At 43.7% G+C, this 20,993-nt stretch overlaps 1 protein-coding gene across 1 annotated transcript in view; it reads left to right on the forward strand.

Annotated features, from left to right (window-relative positions):
• The window catches only part of soat2 (sterol O-acyltransferase 2), an 88,372-nt gene that overhangs the window by 15,770 nt on the left and 51,609 nt on the right, over window positions 1–20,993 (forward strand). The window contains exon 6 of the mRNA XM_046312678.1: window positions 5,764–5,871. Coding sequence (XP_046168634.1) covers window positions 5,764–5,871 — 108 coding nt within the window. The remainder of the gene's footprint in view (window positions 1–5,763; window positions 5,872–20,993) is intronic.

Below are 20,993 nucleotides of genomic sequence, written 5' to 3' on the forward strand. Positions count from 1 at the left end.
ATTCAAACAGACGCTCCATTCTAGAGTTAGTTCATTTTATTTAAACAGACGCTCCATTCTAGAGTTATTTCATTTTATTCAAACAGACGCTCCATTCTGGAGTTCATTTTATTTAAACAGATGCTCCATTCTAGAGTTAGTTCATTTTATTTATTTAAACAGACGCTCCATTCTAGAGTTAGTTCATTTTATTTATTTAAACAGACGCTCCATTCTAGAGTTAGTTCGTTTTATTTAAACAGACGCTCCATTCTAGAGTTAGTTCATTTTATTTAAACAGACGCTCCATTCTAGAGTTAGTTCATTTTATTTAAACAGACGCTCCATTCTAGAGTTAGTTCATTTTATTTAAACAGACGCTCCATTCTACAGTTAGTTCATTTTATTTAAACAGACGCTCCATTCTACAGTTAGTTCATTTTATTTAAACAGACGCTCCATTCTACAGTTAGTTCATTTTATTTATTTAAACAGACGCTCCATTCTACAGTTAGTTCATTTTATTTAAACAGACGCTCCATTCTAGAGTTAGTTCATTTTATTTATTTAAACAGACGCTCCATTCTAGAGTTAGTTCATTTTATTTATTTAAACAGACGCTCCATTCTACAGTTAGTTCATTTTATTTATTTAAACAGACGCTCCATTCTACAGTTAGTTCATTTTTTTATTTAAACAGACGCTCCATTCTAGAGTTAGTTCATTTTATTTAAACAGACGCTCCATTCTACAGTTAGTTCATTTTATTTATTTAAACAGACGCTCCATTCTAGAGTTAGTTCATTTTATTTAAACAGACGCTCCATTCTAGAGTTAGTTCATTTTTTTATTTAAACAGACGCTCCATTCTAGAGTTAGTTCATTTTTTTATTTAAACAGACGCTCCATTCTAGAGTTAGTTCATTTTATTTATTTAAACAGACGCTCCATTCTACAGTTAGTTCATTTTATTTATTTAAACAGACGCTCCATTCTAGAGTTAGTTCATTTTATTTAAACAGACGCTCCATTCTAGAGTTAGTTCATTTTATTTAAACAGACGCTCCATTCTAGAGTTAGTTCATTTTATTTAAACAGACGCTCCATTCTAGAGTTAGTTCATTTTATTTAAACAGACGCTCCATTCTAGAGTTAGTTCATTTTATTTAAACAGACGCTCCATTCTAGAGTTAGTTCATTTTATTTAAACAGACGCTCCATTCTAGAGTTAGTTCATTTTATTTAAACAGACGCTCCATTCTAGAGTTAGTTCATTTTATTTAAACAGACGCTCCATTCTAGAGTTAGTTCATTTTATTTATTTAAACAGACGCTCCATTCTAGAGTTAGTTCATTTTATTTATTTAAACAGACGCTCCATTCTAGAGTTAGTTCATTTTATTTAAACAGACACTCCATTCTAGAGTTAGTTCATTTTATTTATTTAAACAGACGCTCCATTCTAGAGTTAGTTCATTTTATTTAAACAGACGCTCCATTCTAGAGTTAGTTCATTTTATTTAAACAGACGCTCCATTCTACAGTTAGTTCATTTTATTTAAACAGACGCTCCATTCTAGAGTTAGTTCATTTTATTTATTTAAACAGACGCTCCATTCTAGAGTTAGTTCATTTTATTTAAACAGACGCTCCATTCTAGAGTTAGTTCATTTTATTTATTTAAACAGACGCTCCATTCTAGAGTTAGTTCATTTTATTTATTTAAACAGACGCTCCATTCTAGAGTTAGTTCATTTTATTTAAACAGACGCTCCATTCTAGAGTTAGTTCATTTTATTTAAACAGACGCTCCATTCTAGAGTTAGTTCATTTTATTTAAACAGACGCTCCATTCTAGAGTTAGTTCATTTTATTTAAACAGACGCTCCATTCTAGAGTTAGTTCATTTTATTTAAACAGACGCTCCATTCTAGAGTTAGTTCATTTTATTTATTTAAACAGACGCTCCATTCTAGAGTTAGTTCATTTTTTTATTTAAACAGACGCTCCATTCTACAGTTAGTTCATTTTATTTAAACAGACGCTCCATTCTAGAGTTAGTTCATTTTATTTAAACAGACGCTCCATTCTAGAGTTAGTTCATTTTATTTATTTAAACAGACGCTCCATTCTACAGTTAGTTCATTTTTTTATTTAAACAGACGCTCCATTCTACAGTTAGTTCATTTTATTTATTTAAACAGACGCTCCATTCTAGAGTTAGTTCATTTTATTTAAACAGACGCTCCATTCTAGAGTTAGTTCATTTTATTTAAACAGACGCTCCATTCTAGAGTTAGTTCATTTTATTTAAACAGACGCTCCATTCTAGAGTTAGTTCATTTTATTTAAACAGACGCTCCATTCTAGAGTTAGTTCATTTTATTTAAACAGACGCTCCATTCTAGAGTTAGTTCATTTTTTTATTTAAACAGACGCTCCATTCTAGAGTTAGTTCATTTTATTTAAACAGACGCTCCATTCTAGAGTTAGTTCATTTTATTTAAACAGACGCTCCATTCTAGAGTTAGTTCATTTTATTTAAACAGACGCTCCATTCTAGAGTTAGTTCATTTTATTTAAACAGACGCTCCATTCTAGAGTTAGTTCATTTTATTTAAACAGACGCTCCATTCTAGAGTTAGTTCATTTTATTTAAACAGACGCTCCATTCTAGAGTTAGTTCATTTTATTTAAACAGACGCTCCATTCTAGAGTTAGTTCATTTTATTTAAACAGACGCTCCATTCTAGAGTTAGTTCATTTTATTTAAACAGACGCTCCATTCTAGAGTTAGTTCATTTTATTTAAACAGACACTCCATTCTAGAGTTAGTTCATTTTATTTAAACAGACGCTCCATTCTAGAGTTAGTTCATTTTATTTATTTAAACAGACGCTCCATTCTAGAGTTAGTTCATTTTATTTAAACAGACGCTCCATTCTAGAGTTAGTTAATTTTATTTAAACAGACGCTCCATTCTAGAGTTAGTTCATTTTATTTAAACAGACGCTCCATTCTAGAGTTAGTTCATTTTATTTAAACAGACGCTCCATTCTAGAGTTAGTTCATTTTATTTAAACAGACGCTCCATTCTAGAGTTAGTTCATTTTATTTAAACAGACGCTCCATTCTAGAGTTAGTTCATTTTATTTAAACAGACGCTCCATTCTACAGTTAGTTCATTTTATTTAAACAGACGCTCCATTCTACAGTTAGTTCATTTTATTTAAACAGACGCTCCATTCTACAGTTAGTTCATTTTATTTATTTAAACAGACGCTCCATTCTACAGTTAGTTCATTTTATTTAAACAGACGCTCCATTCTAGAGTTAGTTCATTTTATTTATTTAAACAGACGCTCCATTCTAGAGTTAGTTCATTTTATTTATTTAAACAGACGCTCCATTCTACAGTTAGTTCATTTTATTTATTTAAACAGATGCTCCATTCTACAGTTAGTTCATTTTATTTATTTAAACAGACGCTCCATTCTAGAGTTAGTTCATTTTATTTAAACAGACGCTCCATTCTAGAGTTAGTTCATTTTATTTAAACAGACGCTCCATTCTAGAGTTAGTTCATTTTATTTAAACAGACGCTCCATTCTAGAGTTAGTTCATTTTATTTAAACAGACGCTCCATTCTAGAGTTAGTTCATTTTATTTAAACAGACGCTCCATTCTAGAGTTAGTTCATTTTATTTATTTAAACAGACGCTCCATTCTAGAGTTAGTTCATTTTATTTAAACAGACGCTCCATTCTAGAGTTAGTTCATTTTATTTAAACAGACGCTCCATTCTAGAGTTAGTTCATTTTATTTAAACAGACACTCCATTCTAGAGTTAGTTCATTTTATTTAAACAGACGCTCCATTCTAGAGTTAGTTCATTTTATTTAAACAGTTCATTTTATTTAAACACTCCATTCTAGAGTTAGTTCATTTTATTTAAACAGACGCTCCATTCTAGAGTTAGTTAATTTTATTTAAACAGACGCTCCATTCTAGAGTTAGTTAATTTTATTTAAACAGACGCTCCATTCTAGAGTTAGTTCATTTTATTTAAACAGACGCTCCATTCTAGAGTTAGTTAATTTTATTTAAACAGACGCTCCATTCTAGAGTTAGTTCATTTTATTTAAACAGACGCTCCATTCTAGAGTTAGTTCATTTTATTTAAACAGACGCTCCATTCTAGAGTTAGTTCATTTTATTTAAACAGACGCTCCATTCTAGAGTTAGTTCATTTTATTTAAACAGACACTCCATTCTAGAGTTAGTTCATTTTATTTATTTAAACAGACGCTCCATTCTAGAGTTAGTTCATTTTATTTATTTAAACAGACGCTCCATTCTAGAGTTAGTTCATTTTATTTATTTAAACAGACGCTCCATTCTAGAGTTAGTTCATTTTATTTATTTAAACAGACGCTCCATTCTAGAGTTAGTTCATTTTATTTAAACAGACGCTCCATTCTAGAGTTAGTTCATTTTATTTATTTAAACAGACACTCCATTCTAGAGTTAGTTCATTTAATTTAAACAGATGCTCCATTCTAGAGTTAGTTCATTTTATTTATTTAAACAGACGCTCCATTCTAGAGTTAGTTCATTTTATTTAAACAGACGCTCCATTCTAGAGTTAGTTCATTTTATTTAAACAGACGCTCCATTCTAGAGTTAGTTCATTTTATTTATTTAAACAGACACTCCATTCTAGAGTTAGTTCATTTAATTTAAACAGATGCTCCATTCTAGAGTTAGTTCATTTTATTTAAACAGACGCTCCATTCTAGAGTTAGTTCATTTTATTTAAACAGACGCTCCATTCTAGAGTTAGTTCATTTTATTTAAACAGACGCTCCATTCTAGAGTTAGTTCATTTTATTTAAACAGACGCTCCATTCTAGAGTTAGTTCATTTTATTTAAACAGACGCTCCATTCTAGAGTTAGTTCATTTTATTTATTTAAACAGACGCTCCATTCTACAGTTAGTTCATTTAATTTAAACAGACGCTCCATTCTAGAGTTAGTTCATTTAATTTAAACAGACGCTCCATTCTAGAGTTAGTTCATTTTATTTATTTAAACAGACGCTCCATTCTAGAGTTAGTTCATTTTATTTATTTAAACAGACGCTCCATTCTAGAAGTAGTTCATTTTATTTAAACAGACGCTCCATTCTAGAAGTAGTTCATTTTATTTAAACAGACGCTCCATTCTACAGTTAGTTCATTTTATTTAAACAGACGCTCCATTCTGGAGTTAGTTCATTTTATTCTATTATGAGTGGCCTTAAACTGAACCTGATCCATTAGATATATTATAATATAGGAACATCATGTATTTACATGTGAATCCTCTTGACCTTGTCATTGTGAATTAGTTTATTGTACCTCTAGAGTGTGTACTCCAGGTAAGCTTATCTATCATGCAACACCATTATATGATGAGATTCATCTCAAACAAACAAACAAACAAACAAACACAGGACACTAGAAATGAACTTAATGTTTTGTACACTTTCCACTAGAGAGAATGTACTGTCCACATGACACAATATTGTGCTATCATGCAACACCATTGTATCAATCAATTGTGTCGTACATCTTCTCTACTGGGCAAAACATTCATTTCATGTCTAGAGTCCTGTGTTTGAGCTGTTTGAGATGAATCCTGTCAGAATAATGTAATACTGTATATGATAGTGAGATGAATCCTGTCAGAACAATGTAATACTGTATATGATAGTGAGATTAATCCTGTGTGTTCCTCCACAGTGATCTGTTTGAGATCAACCACATTCGGACCATCTACCACATGTTCATCTCAGTGCTCTTCCTCTTCATCATCAGTACACTGGCTGTGGACTACATCGACCAGGGCAGGTGTGTGTGTATGGAAATGACGTCACGCTGCTCGCTTAGCGAGTTGCACTTTCTCCTGATTCGGCTCACACCGAGGCTCAAACACAGGACCGCTGCCTTGCTAGCACACGCGAACGCTATCCCGAAGCGTCTTACCAGTCGCGTCACGCAAAAACCTAGCTATTCGTTGACGCAATCGGGGACACATCAGGCTAAGGAGTAAGTTTGACATGTCAAATCAAATCAAATCTAACTTTATTTATCACATACAAATACACGTACAGGGAAGTGTTTCCTTACAGCCCTTTAACAAACTATGAGGTTCAAGAAAGAGTTTAGAAAATATTTACCAAAGGAACTAAAATCTAAAATAATAAAAAGTAACACAATAAAATAACAATAACGAGGCTATATACAGGGGGTACTGGTATAGAGTCAATGTGGAGGTTATATACAGGGGGTACTGGTACAGAGTCAATGTGGAGGTTATATACAGGGGGTACCGGTACTGAGTCAATGTGGAGGCTATATACAGGGGGTACTGGTACAGAGTCAATGTGGAGGCTATATACAGGGGGTACTGGTACAGAGTCAATGTGGAGGCTATATACAGGGGGTACCGGTACAGAGTCAATGTGGAGGTTATATACAGGGGGTACCGGTACTGAGTCAATGTGGAGGTTATATACAGGGGGTACCGGTACTGAGTCAATGTGGAGGTTATATACAGGGGGTACCGGTACTGAGTCAATGTGGAGGTTATATACAGGGGTACCGGTACTGAGTCAATGTGGAGGTTATTATATACTGAGTCAATGTGGGGTACGGTACTGAGTCAATGTGGAGGCTATATACAGGGGTACTGGTACCGAGTCAATGTGGAGGTTATATACAGGGGGTACCGGTACTGAGTCAATGTGGAGGCTATATACAGGGGGTACTGGTACCGAGTCAATGTGGAGGTTATATACAGGGGGTACCGGTACTGAGTCAATGTGGAGGCTATATACAGGGGGTACTGGTACCGAGTCAATGTGGAGGTTATATACAGGGGGTACCGGTACTGAGTCAATGTGGAGGCTATATACAGGGGGTACTGGTACCGAGTCAATGTGGAGGTTATATACAGGGGTACCGGTACTGAGTCAATGTGGAGATTATATACAGGGGTACCGGTACTGAGTCAATGTGGAGGTTATATACAGGGGGTACCGGTACTGAGTCAATGTGGAGGTTATATACAGGGGTACCGGTACTGAGTCAATGTGGAGACTATATACAGGGGGTACCGGTACTGAGTCAATGTGGAGGTTATATACAGGGGGTACCGGTACTGAGTCAATGTGGAGGTTATATACAGGGGGGTACTGGTCAATGTGGAGGTTATATACAGGGGGTACCGGTACTGAGTCAATGTGGAGGCTATATACAGGGGTACTGGTACCGAGTCAATGTGGAGGTTATATACAGGGGTACCGGTACTGAGTCAATGTGGAGGCTATATACAGGGGTACTGGTACCGAGTCAATGTGGAGGTTATATACAGGGGGTACCGGTACTGAGTCAATGTGGAGGCTATATACAGGGGTACTGGTACCGAGTCAATGTGGAGGTTATATACAGGGGGTACCGGTACTGAGTCAATGTGGAGGCTATATACAGGGGTACTGGTACCGAGTCAATGTGGAGGTTATATACAGGGGTACTGGTACTGAGTCAATGTGGAGGCTATATACAGGGGTACTGGTACCGAGTCAATGTGGAGGTTATATACAGGGGTACTGGTACCGAGTCAATGTGGAGGTTATATACAGGGGGTACTGGTACCGAGTCAATGTGGAGGCTATATACAGGGGGTACTGGTACCGAGTCAATGTGGAGGTTATATACAGGGGGTACTGGTACCGAGTCAATGTGGAGGTTATATACAGGGGGTACCGGTACTGAGTCAATGTGGAGGCTATATACAGGGTGTACCGGTACTGAGTCAATGTGGAGGCTATATACAGGGGGTACTGGTAGGGGGTACTGGTACAGAGTCAATATGGAGTCTATATACAGGGGGTACTGGTACAGAGTCAATATGGAGTCTATATACAGGGGGTACTGGTACAGAGTCAATGTGGAGTCTATATACAGGGGGTACTGGTACAGAGTCAATGTGGAGTCTATATACAGGGGGTACTGGTACTGAGTCAATGTGGAGGCTATATACAGGGGGTACTGGTACAGAGTCAATGTGGAGTCTATATACAGGGGGTACTGGTACAGCGTCAATGTGGAGTCTATATACAGGGGGTACTGGTACAGAGTCAATGTGGAGTCTATATACAGGGGGTACTGGTACTGAGTCAATGTGGAGGTTATATACAGGGGGTACCGGTACTGAGTCAATGTGGAGGTTATATACAGGGGGTACCGGTACTGAGTCAATGTGGAGGTTATATACAGGGGGTACCGGTACTGAGTCAATGTGGAGGCTATATACAGGGGGTACTGGTACCGAGTCAATGTGGAGGTTATATACAGGGGGTACCGGTACTGAGTCAATGTGGAGGCTATATACAGGGGTACTGGTACCGAGTCAATGTGGAGGTTATATACAGGGGGTACCGGTACTGAGTCAATGTGGAGGCTATATACAGGGGTACTGGTACCGAGTCAATGTGGAGGTTATATACAGGGGGTACCGGTACTGAGTCAATGTGGAGGCTATATACAGGGGTACTGGTACCGAGTCAATGTGGAGGTTATATACAGGGGGTACTGGTACTGAGTCAATGTGGAGGCTATATACAGGGGGTACTGGTACCGAGTCAATGTGGAGGTTATATACAGGGGGTACTGGTACCGAGTCAATGTGGAGGTTATATACAGGGGGTACTGGTACCGAGTCAATGTGGAGGCTATATACAGGGGGTACTGGTACCGAGTCAATGTGGAGGTTATATACAGGGGGTACTGGTACCGAGTCAATGTGGAGGTTATATACAGGGGGTACCGGTACTGAGTCAATGTGGAGGCTATATACAGGGTGTACCGGTACTGAGTCAATGTGGAGGCTATATACAGGGGGTACTGGTACAGAGTCAATATGGAGTCTATATACAGGGGGTACTGGTACAGAGTCAATATGGAGTCTATATACAGGGGGTACTGGTACAGAGTCAATATGGAGTCTATATACAGGGGGTACTGGTACAGAGTCAATGTGGAGTCTATATACAGGGGGTACTGGTACAGAGTCAATGTGGAGTCTATATACAGGGGGTACTGGTACTGAGTCAATGTGGAGGCTATATACAGGGGGTACTGGTACAGAGTCAATGTGGAGTCTATATACAGGGGGTACTGGTACAGCGTCAATGTGGAGTCTATATACAGGGGGTACTGGTACAGAGTCAATGTGGAGTCTATATACAGGGGTACTGGTACAGAGTCAATGTGGAGGCTATATACAGGGGTACTGGTACAGAGTCAATGTGGAGTCTATATACAGGGGGTACTGGTACAGAGTCAATGTGGAGTCTATATACAGGGGGTACTGGTACTGAGTCAATGTGGAGGCTATATACAGGGGTACTGGTACAGAGTCAATGTGGAGGCTATATACAGGGGTACTGGTACAGAGTCAATGTGGAGTCTATATACAGGGGGTACTGGTACTGAGTCAATGTGGAGGCTATATACAGGGGTACTGGTACTGAGTCAATGTGGAGGCTATATACAGGGGTACTGGTACAGAGTCAATGTGGAGGCTATATACAGGGGGTACTGGTACTGAGTCAATGTGGAGGCTATATACAGGGGGTACTGGTACAGAGTCAATGTGGAGGCTATATACAGGGGGTACTGGTACTGAGTCAATGTGGAGGCTATATACAGGGGGTACTGGTACTGAGTCAATGTGGAGGCTATATACAGGGGGTACCGGTACTGAGTCAATGTGGAGGCTATATACAGGGGTACCGGTACAGAGTCAATGTGGAGGCTATATACAGGGGTACTGGTACTGAGTCAATGTGGAGGCTATATACAGGGGTACTGGTACAGAGTCAATGTGGAGGCTATATACAGGGGTACTGGTACTGAGTCAATGTGGAGGCTATATACAGGGGTACCGGTACAGAGTCAATGTGGAGGCTATATACAGGGGGTACTGGTACTGAGTCAATGTGGAGGCTATATACAGGGGGTACCGGTACAGAGTCAATGTGGAGGCTATATACAGGGGGTACCGGTACAGAGTCAATGTGGTGGCTATATACAGGGGGTACCGGTACAGAGTCAATGTGGAGGCTATATACAAGGGGTACCGGTACAGAGTCAATGTGGAGGTTATATACAGGGGGTACCGGTACAGAGTCAATGTGGAGGCTATATACAGGGGGTACCGGTACAGAGTCAATGTGGTGGCTATATACAGGGGGTACCGGTATAGAGTCAATGTGGAGGCTATATACAGGGGGTACCGGTACAGAGTCAATGTGGTGGCTATATACAGGGGGTACCGGTACAGAGTCAATGTGGAGGCTATATACAAGGGGTACCGGTACAGAGTCAATGTGGAGGTTATATACAGGGGGTACCGGTACAGAGTCAATGTGGAGGCTATATACAGGGGGTACCGGTACAGAGTCAATGTGGAGACTATATACAGGGGGTACCGGTACAGAGTCAATGAGGAGACTATATACAGGGGGTACCGGTACAGAGTCAATGTGGAGGCTATATACAGGGGGTACCGGTACAGAGTCAATGTGGAGGCTATATACAGGGGGTACAGAGTCAATGTGGAGGCTATATACAGGGGGTACCGGTACAGAGTCAATGTGGAGGCTATATACAGGGGGTACCGGTACAGAGTCAATGTGGAGGCTATATACAGGGGGTACAGAGTCAATGTGGAGGCTATATACAGGGGGTACCGGTACAGAGTCAATGTGGAGGCTATATACAGGGGGTACCGGTACAGAGTCAATGTGGAGGCTATATACAGGGGGTACTGGTATAGAGTCAATGTGGAGGTTATATACAGGGGGTACTGGTACAGAGTCAATGTGGAGGTTATATACAGGGGGTACCGGTACTGAGTCAATGTGGAGGCTATATACAGGGGGTACTGGTACAGAGTCAATGTGGAGGCTATATACAGGGGGTACTGGTACAGAGTCAATGTGGAGGCTATATACAGGGGGTACCGGTACTGAGTCAATGTGGAGGTTATATACAGGGGGTACCGGTACTGAGTCAATGTGGAGGTTATATACAGGGGGTACCGGTACTGAGTCAATGTGGAGGTTATATACAGGGGGTACCGGTACTGAGTCAATGTGGAGGTTATATACAGGGGGTACCGGTACTGAGTCAATGTGGAGGTTATATACAGGGGGTACCGGTACTGAGTCAATGTGGAGGCTATATACAGGGGGTACTGGTACCGAGTCAATGTGGAGGTTATATACAGGGGGTACCGGTACTGAGTCAATGTGGAGGCTATATACAGGGGGTACTGGTACCGAGTCAATGTGGAGGTTATATACAGGGGGTACCGGTACTGAGTCAATGTGGAGGCTATATACAGGGGGTACTGGTACCGAGTCAATGTGGAGGTTATATACAGGGGGTACCGGTACTGAGTCAATGTGGAGGCTATATACAGGGGGTACTGGTACCGAGTCAATGTGGAGGTTATATACAGGGGGTACCGGTACTGAGTCAATGTGGAGATTATATACAGGGGGTACCGGTACTGAGTCAATGTGGAGGTTATATACAGGGGGTACCGGTACTGAGTCAATGTGGAGGTTATATACAGGGGGTACCGGTACTGAGTCAATGTGGAGACTATATACAGGGGGTACCGGTACTGAGTCAATGTGGAGGTTATATACAGGGGGTACCGGTACTGAGTCAATGTGGAGGTTATATACAGGGGGTACCGGTACTGAGTCAATGTGGAGGTTATATACAGGGGGTACCGGTACTGAGTCAATGTGGAGGCTATATACAGGGGGTACTGGTACCGAGTCAATGTGGAGGTTATATACAGGGGGTACCGGTACTGAGTCAATGTGGAGGCTATATACAGGGGGTACTGGTACCGAGTCAATGTGGAGGTTATATACAGGGGGTACCGGTACTGAGTCAATGTGGAGGCTATATACAGGGGGTACTGGTACCGAGTCAATGTGGAGGTTATATACAGGGGGTACCGGTACTGAGTCAATGTGGAGGCTATATACAGGGGGTACTGGTACCGAGTCAATGTGGAGGTTATATACAGGGGGTACTGGTACTGAGTCAATGTGGAGGCTATATACAGGGGGTACTGGTACCGAGTCAATGTGGAGGTTATATACAGGGGGTACTGGTACCGAGTCAATGTGGAGGTTATATACAGGGGGTACTGGTACCGAGTCAATGTGGAGGCTATATACAGGGGGTACTGGTACCGAGTCAATGTGGAGGTTATATACAGGGGGTACTGGTACCGAGTCAATGTGGAGGTTATATACAGGGGGTACCGGTACTGAGTCAATGTGGAGGCTATATACAGGGTGTACCGGTACTGAGTCAATGTGGAGGCTATATACAGGGGGTACTGGTACAGAGTCAATATGGAGTCTATATACAGGGGGTACTGGTACAGAGTCAATATGGAGTCTATATACAGGGGGTACTGGTACAGAGTCAATATGGAGTCTATATACAGGGGTACTGGTACAGAGTCAATGTGGAGTCTATATACAGGGGTACTGGTACAGAGTCAATGTGGAGTCTATATACAGGGGTACTGGTACTGAGTCAATGTGGAGGCTATATACAGGGGGTACTGGTACAGAGTCAATGTGGAGTCTATATACAGGGGTACTGGTACAGAGTCAATGTGGAGTCTATATACAGGGGTACTGGTACAGAGTCAATGTGGAGTCTATATACAGGGGGTACTGGTACAGAGTCAATGTGGAGGCTATATACAGGGGTACTGGTACAGAGTCAATGTGGAGTCTATATACAGGGGGTACTGGTACAGAGTCAATGTGGAGTCTATATACAGGGGGTACTGGTACTGAGTCAATGTGGAGGCTATATACAGGGGGTCCATGTACAGAGTCAATGTGGATGCTATATACAGGGGGTACTGGTACAGAGTCAATGTGGAGTCTATATACAGGGGGTACTGGTACTGAGTCAATGTGGAGGCTATATACAGGGGTACTGGTACTGAGTCAATGTGGAGGCTATATACAGGGGGTACTGGTACAGAGTCAATGTGGAGGCTATATACAGGGGTACTGGTACTGAGTCAATGTGGAGGCTATATACAGGGGTACTGGTACAGAGTCAATGTGGAGGCTATATACAGGGGTACTGGTACTGAGTCAATGTGGAGGCTATATACAGGGGGTACTGGTACTGAGTCAATGTGGAGGCTATATACAGGGGGTACTGGTACTGAGTCAATGTGGAGGCTATATACAGGGGTACCGGTACAGAGTCAATGTGGAGGCTATATACAGGGGGTACTGGTACTGAGTCAATGTGGAGGCTATATACAGGGGGTACTGGTACAGAGTCAATGTGGAGGCTATATACAGGGGGTACTGGTACTGAGTCAATGTGGAGGCTATATACAGGGGGTACCGGTACAGAGTCAATGTGGAGGCTATATACAGGGGGTACCGGTACAGAGTCAATGTGGAGGCTATATACAGGGGGTACCGGTACAGAGTCAATGTGGAGGCTATATACAGGGGGTACCGGTACAGAGTCAATGTGGTGGCTATATACAGGGGGTACCGGTACAGAGTCAATGTGGAGGCTATATACAGGGGTACCGGTACAGAGTCAATGTGGAGGCTATATACAGGGGTACTGGTACAGAGTCAATGTGGAGGCTATATACAGGGGTACTGGTACAGAGTCAATGTGGTGGCTATATACAGGGGTACCGGTATAGAGTCAATGTGGAGGCTATATACAGGGGTACCGGTACAGAGTCAATGTGGTGGCTATATACAGGGGGTACCGGTACAGAGTCAATGTGGAGGCTATATACAGGGGGTACCGGTACAGAGTCAATGTGGAGGTTATATACAGGGGTACCGGTACAGAGTCAATGTGGAGGCTATATACAGGGGTACCGGTACAGAGTCAATGTGGAGACTATATACAGGGGGTACCGGTACAGAGTCAATGTGGAGACTATATACAGGGGGTACCGGTACAGAGTCAATGTGGAGGCTATATACAGGGGTACCGGTACAGAGTCAATGTGGAGGCTATATACAGGGGGTACAGAGTCAATGTGGAGGCTATATACAGGGGTACCGGTACAGAGTCAATGTGGAGGCTATATACAGGGGTACCGGTACAGAGTCAATGTGGAGGCTATATACAGGGGGTACAGAGTCAATGTGGAGGCTATATACAGGGGTACCGGTACAGAGTCAATGTGGAGGCTATATACAGGGGGTACCGGTACAGAGTCAATGTGGAGGCTATATACAGGGGTACTGGTATAGAGTCAATGTGGAGGCTATATACAGGGGGTACCGGTACAGAGTCAATGTGGAGGCTATATACAGGGGGTACAGAGTCAATGTGGAGGCTATATCCAGGGGTACCGGTACAGAGTCAATGTGGAGGCTATATACAGGGGTACCGGTACAGAGTCAATGTGGAGGCTATATACAGGGGGTACAGAGTCAATGTGGAGGCTATATACAGGGGTACCGGTACAGAGTCAATGTGGAGGCTATATACAGGGGTACCGGTACAGAGTCAATGTGGAGACTATATACAGGGGTACCGGTACAGAGTCAATGTGGAGACTATATACAGGGGGTACCGGTACAGAGTCAATGAGGAGACTATATACAGGGGGTACTGGTACAGAGTCAATGTGGAGGCTATATACAGGGGGTACCGGTACAGAGTCAATGTGGAGACTATATACAGGGGGTACCGGTACAGAGTCAATGTGGAGACTATATACAGGGGGTACCGGTACAGAGTCAATGAGGAGACTATATACAGGGGTACTGGTACTGAGTCAATGTGGAGGCTATATACAGGGGTACCGGTACAGAGTCAATGTGGAGACTATATACAGGGGGTACCGGTACAGAGTCAATGTGGAGACTATATACAGGGGTACCGGTACAGAGTCAATGTGGAGTCTATATACAGGGGTACCGGTACAGAGTCAATGTGGAGGCTATATACAGGGGTACCGGTACAGAGTCAATGTGCAGGGGTACAGGTTAGTAATGAGACTATATACAGGGGGTACCGGTACTGAGTCAATGTGGAGGCTATATACAGGGGATACCGGTACTGAGTCAATGTGGAGGCTATATACAGGGGGTATGGGTACAGAGTCAATGTGGAGGCTATATACAGGGGGTACCGGTACTGAGTCAATGTGGAGGCTATATACAGGGGGTATGGGTACAGAGTCAATGTGGAGGCTATATACAGGGGTACCGGTACTGAGTCAATGTGGAGGCTATATACAGGGGGTATGGGTACAGAGTCAATGTGGAGGCTATATACAGGGGGTATGGGTACAGAGTCAATGTGGAGGCTATATACAGGGGGTACTGGTACAGAGTCAATGTGGAGGCTATATACAGGGGGTACCGGTACAGAGTCAATGTGGAGGCTATATACAGGGGGCACTGGTACTGAATCAGTGTGGAGGCTATATACAGGGGGTACCGGTACAGAGTCAATGTGGAGGCTATATACAGGGGGTACCGGTACAGAGTCAATGTGGAGGCTATATACAGGGGTACCGGTACAGAGTCAATGGGGAGGCTATATACAGGGGGTACTGGTACTGAGTCAATGTGGAGGCTATATACAGGGGGTACCGGTACAGAGTCAATGTGGAGGCTATATACAGGGGGTACTGGTACTGAGTCAATGTGGAGGCTATATACAGGGGGTACCGGTACAGAGTCAATGTGGAGGCTATATACAGGGGTACTGGTACAGAGTCAATGTGGAGGCTATATACAGGGGTACTGGTACAGAGTCAATGTGGAGGCTATATACAGGGGTACTGGTACAGAGTCAATGTGGAGGCTATATACAGGGGTACTGGTACAGAGTCAATGTGGAGGTTATATACAGGGGGTACTGGTACAGAGTCAATGTGGAGGCTATATACAGGGGTACTGGTACAGAGTCAATGTGGAGGCTATATACAGGGGTACTGGTACAGAGTCAATGTGGAGGCTATATACAGGGGGTCTGGTGGAGGCTATGTACGGTACAGAGTCAATGTGGAGGCTATATACAGGGGTACCGGTACAGAGTCAATGTGGAGGCTATATACAGGGGTACTGGTACAGAGTCAATGTGGAGGCTATATACAGGGGTACCGGTACAGAGTCAATGTGGAGGCTATATACAGGGGGTACTGGTACAGAGTCAATGTGGAGGCTATATACAGGGGTACCGGTACAGAGTCAATGTGGAGGCTATATACAGGGGGTACCGGTACAGAGTCAATGTGGAGGCTATATACAGGGGTACCGGTACAGAGTCAATGTGGAGGCTATATACAGGGGTACGGTACAGAGTCAATGTGGAGGCTATATACAGGGGGTACCGGTACAGAGTCAATGTGGAGGCTATATACAGGGGTACCGGTACAGAGTCAATGTGGAGGCTATATACAGGGGTACCGGTACAGAGTCAATGTGGAGGCTATATACAGGGGGTACCGGTACAGAGTCAATGTGGAGGCTATATACAGGGGTACCGGTACAGAGTCAATGTGGAGGCTATATACAGGGGTACCGGTACAGAGTCAATGTGGAGGCTATATACAGGGGGTACCGGTACAGAGTCAATGTGGAGGCTATATACAGGGGTACCGGTACAGAGTCAATGTGGAGGCTATATACAGGGGTACCGGTACAGAGTCAATGTGGAGGCTATATACAGGGGTACTGGTACAGAGTCAATGTGGAGGCTATATACAGGGGGTACCGGTACAGAGTCAATGTGGAGACTATATACAGGGGTACCGGTACAGAGTCAATGTGGAGGCTATATACAGGGGTACCGGTACAGAGTCAATGTGGAGGCTATATACAGGGGGGTACAGAGTCAATGTGGAGGCTATATACAGGGGTACCGGTACAGAGTCAATGTGGAGGCTATATACAGGGGTACCGGTACAGAGTCAATGTGGAGGCTATATACAGGGGGGTACAGAGTCAATGTGGAGGCTATATACAGGGGTACCGGTACAGAGTCAATGTGGAGGCTATATACAGGGGGTACCGGTACAGAGTCAATGTGGAGGCTATATACAGGGGGTACCGGTACAGAGTCAATGTGGAGGCTATATACAGGGGTACCGGTACAGAGTCAATGTGGAGGCTATATACAGGGGTGGTACAGAGGTACAGAGTCAATGTGGAGACTATATACAGGGGTACCGGTACAGAGTCAATGTGGAGACTATATACAGGGGGTACCGGTACAGAGTCAATGTGGAGGCTATATACAGGGGGTACCGGTACAGAGTCAATGTGGAGGCTATATACAGGGGGTACCGGTACAGAGTCAATGTGGAGACTATATACAGGGGGTACCGGTACAGAGTCAATGAGGAGACTATATACAGGGGGTACTGGTACAGAGTCAATGTGGAGGCTATATACAGGGGGTACCGGTACAGAGTCAATGTGGAGACTATATACAGGGGGTACCGGTACAGAGTCAATGTGGAGACTATATACAGGGGGTACCGGTACAGAGTCAATGAGGAGACTATATACAGGGGGTACTGGTACTGAGTCAATGTGGAGGCTATATACAGGGGGTACCGGTACAGAGTCAATGTGGAGACTATATACAGGGGGTACCGGTACAGAGTCAATGTGGAGACTATATACAGGGGGTACCGGTACAGAGTCAATGTGGAGTCTATATACAGGGGGTACCGGTACAGAGTCAATGTGGAGGCTATATACAGGGGGTACCGGTACAGAGTCAATGTGCAGGGGTACAGGTTAGTAATGAGACTATATACAGGGGGTACCGGTACTGAGTCAATGTGGAGGCTATATACAGGGGATACCGGTACTGAGTCAATGTGGAGACTATATACAGGGGGTACCGGTACAGAGTCAATGTGGAGACTATATACAGGGGGTACCGGTACAGAGTCAATGAGGAGACTATATACAGGGGGTACTGGTACTGAGTCAATGTGGAGGCTATATACAGGGGGTACCGGTACAGAGTCAATGTGGAGACTATATACAGGGGGTACCGGTACAGAGTCAATGTGGAGACTATATACAGGGGGTACCGGTACAGAGTCAATGTGGAGTCTATATACAGGGGGTACCGGTACAGAGTCAATGTGGAGGCTATATACAGGGGGTACCGGTACAGAGTCAATGTGCAGGGGTACAGGTTAGTAATGAGACTATATACAGGGGGTACCGGTACTGAGTCAATGTGGAGGCTATATACAGGGGATACCGGTACTGAGTCAATGTGGAGGCTATATACAGGGGGTATGGGTACAGAGTCAATGTGGAGGCTATATACAGGGTGGTACCGGTACTGAGTCAATGTGGAGGCTATATACAGGGGGTATGGGTACAGAGTCAATGTGGAGGCTATATACAGGGGGTACCGGTACTGAGTCAATGTGGAGGCTATATACAGGGGGTATGGGTACAGAGTCAATGTGGAGGCTATATACAGGGGGTATGGGTACAGAGTCAATGTGGAGGCTATATACAGGGGGTACTGGTACAGAGTCAATGTGGAGGCTATATACAGGGGGTACCGGTACAGAGTCAATGTGGAGGCTATATACAGGGGGCACTGGTACTGAGTCAGTGTGGAGGCTATATACAGGGGGTACCGGTACAGAGTCAATGTGGAGGCTATATACAGGGGGTACCGGTACAGAGTCAATGTGGAGGCTATATACAGGGGGTACCGGTACAGAGTCAATGTGGAGGCTATATACAGGGGGTACCGGTACAGAGTCAATGTGGAGGCTATATACAGGGGGTACCGGTACAGAGTCAATGTGGAGGCTATATACAGGGGGTACCGGTACAGAGTCAATGTGGAGGCTATATACAGGGGGTACCGGTACAGAGTCAATGTGGAGGCTATATACAGGGGGTACTGGTACAGAGTCAATGTGGAGGCTATATACAGGGGGTACCGGTACAGAGTCAATGTGGAGACTATATACAGGGGGTATCGGTACAGAGTCAATGTGGAGACTATATACAGGGGGTACTGATACAGAGTCAATGTGGAGACTATATACAGGGGGTACTGGTACAGAGTCAATGTGGAGGCTATATACAGGGGGTACTGGTACTGAGTCAATGTGGAGGCTATATACAGGGGGTACCGGTACAGAGTCAATGTGGAGGCTATATACAGGGGGTACTGGTACAGAGTCAATGTGGTGGCTATATACAGGGGTACCGGTACAGAGTCAATGTGGAGGCTATATACAAGGGGTACCGGTACAGAGTCAATGTGGAGGTTATATACAGGGGGTACCGGTACAGAGTCAATGTGGAGGCTATATACAGGGGTACCGGTACAGAGTCAATGTGGTGGCTATATACAGGGGTACCGGTATAGAGTCAATGTGGAGGCTATATACAGAGGGTACCGGTACAGAGTCAATGTGGTGGCTATATACAGGGGTACCGGTACAGAGTCAATGTGGAGGCTATATACAGGGGTACGGGTACAGAGTCAATGTGGAGGTTATATACAGGGGGTACCGGTACAGAGTCAATGTGGAGGCTATATACAGGGGTACTGGTACAGAGTCAATGTGGAGACTATATACAGGGGTACCGGTACAGAGTCAATGAGGAGACTATATACAGGGGGTACCGGTACAGAGTCAATGTGGAGGCTATATACAGGGGTACCGGTACAGAGTCAATGTGGAGGCTATATACAGGGGGTACAGAGTCAATGTGGAGGCTATATACAGGGGGTACCGGTACAGAGTCAATGTGGAGGCTATATACAGGGGGTACCGGTACAGAGTCAATGTGGAGGCTATATACAGGGGGTACAGAGTCAATGTGGAGGCTATATACAGGGGTACCGGTACAGAGTCAATGTGGAGGCTATATACAGGGGGTACCGGTACAGAGTCAATGTGGAGGCTATATACAGGGGGTACTGGTATAGAGTCAATGTGGAGGCTATATACAGGGGGTACCGGTACAGAGTCAATGTGGAGGCTATATACAGGGGGTACCGGTACAGAGTCAATGTGGAGACTATATACAGGGGGTACCGGTACAGAGTCAATGTGGAGACTATATACAGGGGGTACCGGTACAGAGTCAATGTGGAGGCTATATACAGGGGGTACCGGTACAGAGTCAATGTGGAGGCTATATACAGGGGTACTGGTACAGAGTCAATGTGGAGACTATATACAGGGGGTACCGGTACAGAGTCAATGAGGAGACTATATACAGGGGGTACTGGTACAGAGTCAATGTGGAGGCTATATACAGGGGGTACCGGTACAGAGTCAATGTGGAGACTATATACAGGGGGTACCGGTACAGAGTCAATGTGGAGACTATATACAGGGGTACCGGTACAGAGTCAATGTGGAGACTATATACAGGGGTACTGGTACTGAGTCAATGTGGAGGCTATATACAGGGGTACCGGTACAGAGTCAATGTGGAGACTATATACAGGGGGTACTGGTACAGAGTCAATGTGGAGACTATATACAGGGGTACCGGTACAGAGTCAATGTGGAGTCTATATACAGGGGTACTGGTACAGAGTCAATGTGGAGGCTATATACAGGGGGTACCGGTACAGAGTCAATGTGCAGGGGTACAGGTTAGTAATGAGACTATATACAGGGGGTACCGGTACTGAGTCAATGTGGAGGCTATATACAGGGGATACCGGTACTGAGTCAATGTGGAGACTATATACAGGGGGTACCGGTACAGAGTCAATGTGGAGACTATATACAGGGGGTACCGGTACAGAGTCAATGAGGAGACTATATACAGGGGGTACTGGTACTGAGTCAATGTGGAGGCTATATACAGGGGGTACCGGTACAGAGTCAATGTGGA

The sequence above is a fragment of the Oncorhynchus gorbuscha genome, linkage group LG18, assembly GCF_021184085.1.
Source record: "Oncorhynchus gorbuscha isolate QuinsamMale2020 ecotype Even-year linkage group LG18, OgorEven_v1.0, whole genome shotgun sequence".
In the NCBI taxonomy this organism is placed as follows: domain Eukaryota; kingdom Metazoa; phylum Chordata; class Actinopteri; order Salmoniformes; family Salmonidae; genus Oncorhynchus; species Oncorhynchus gorbuscha.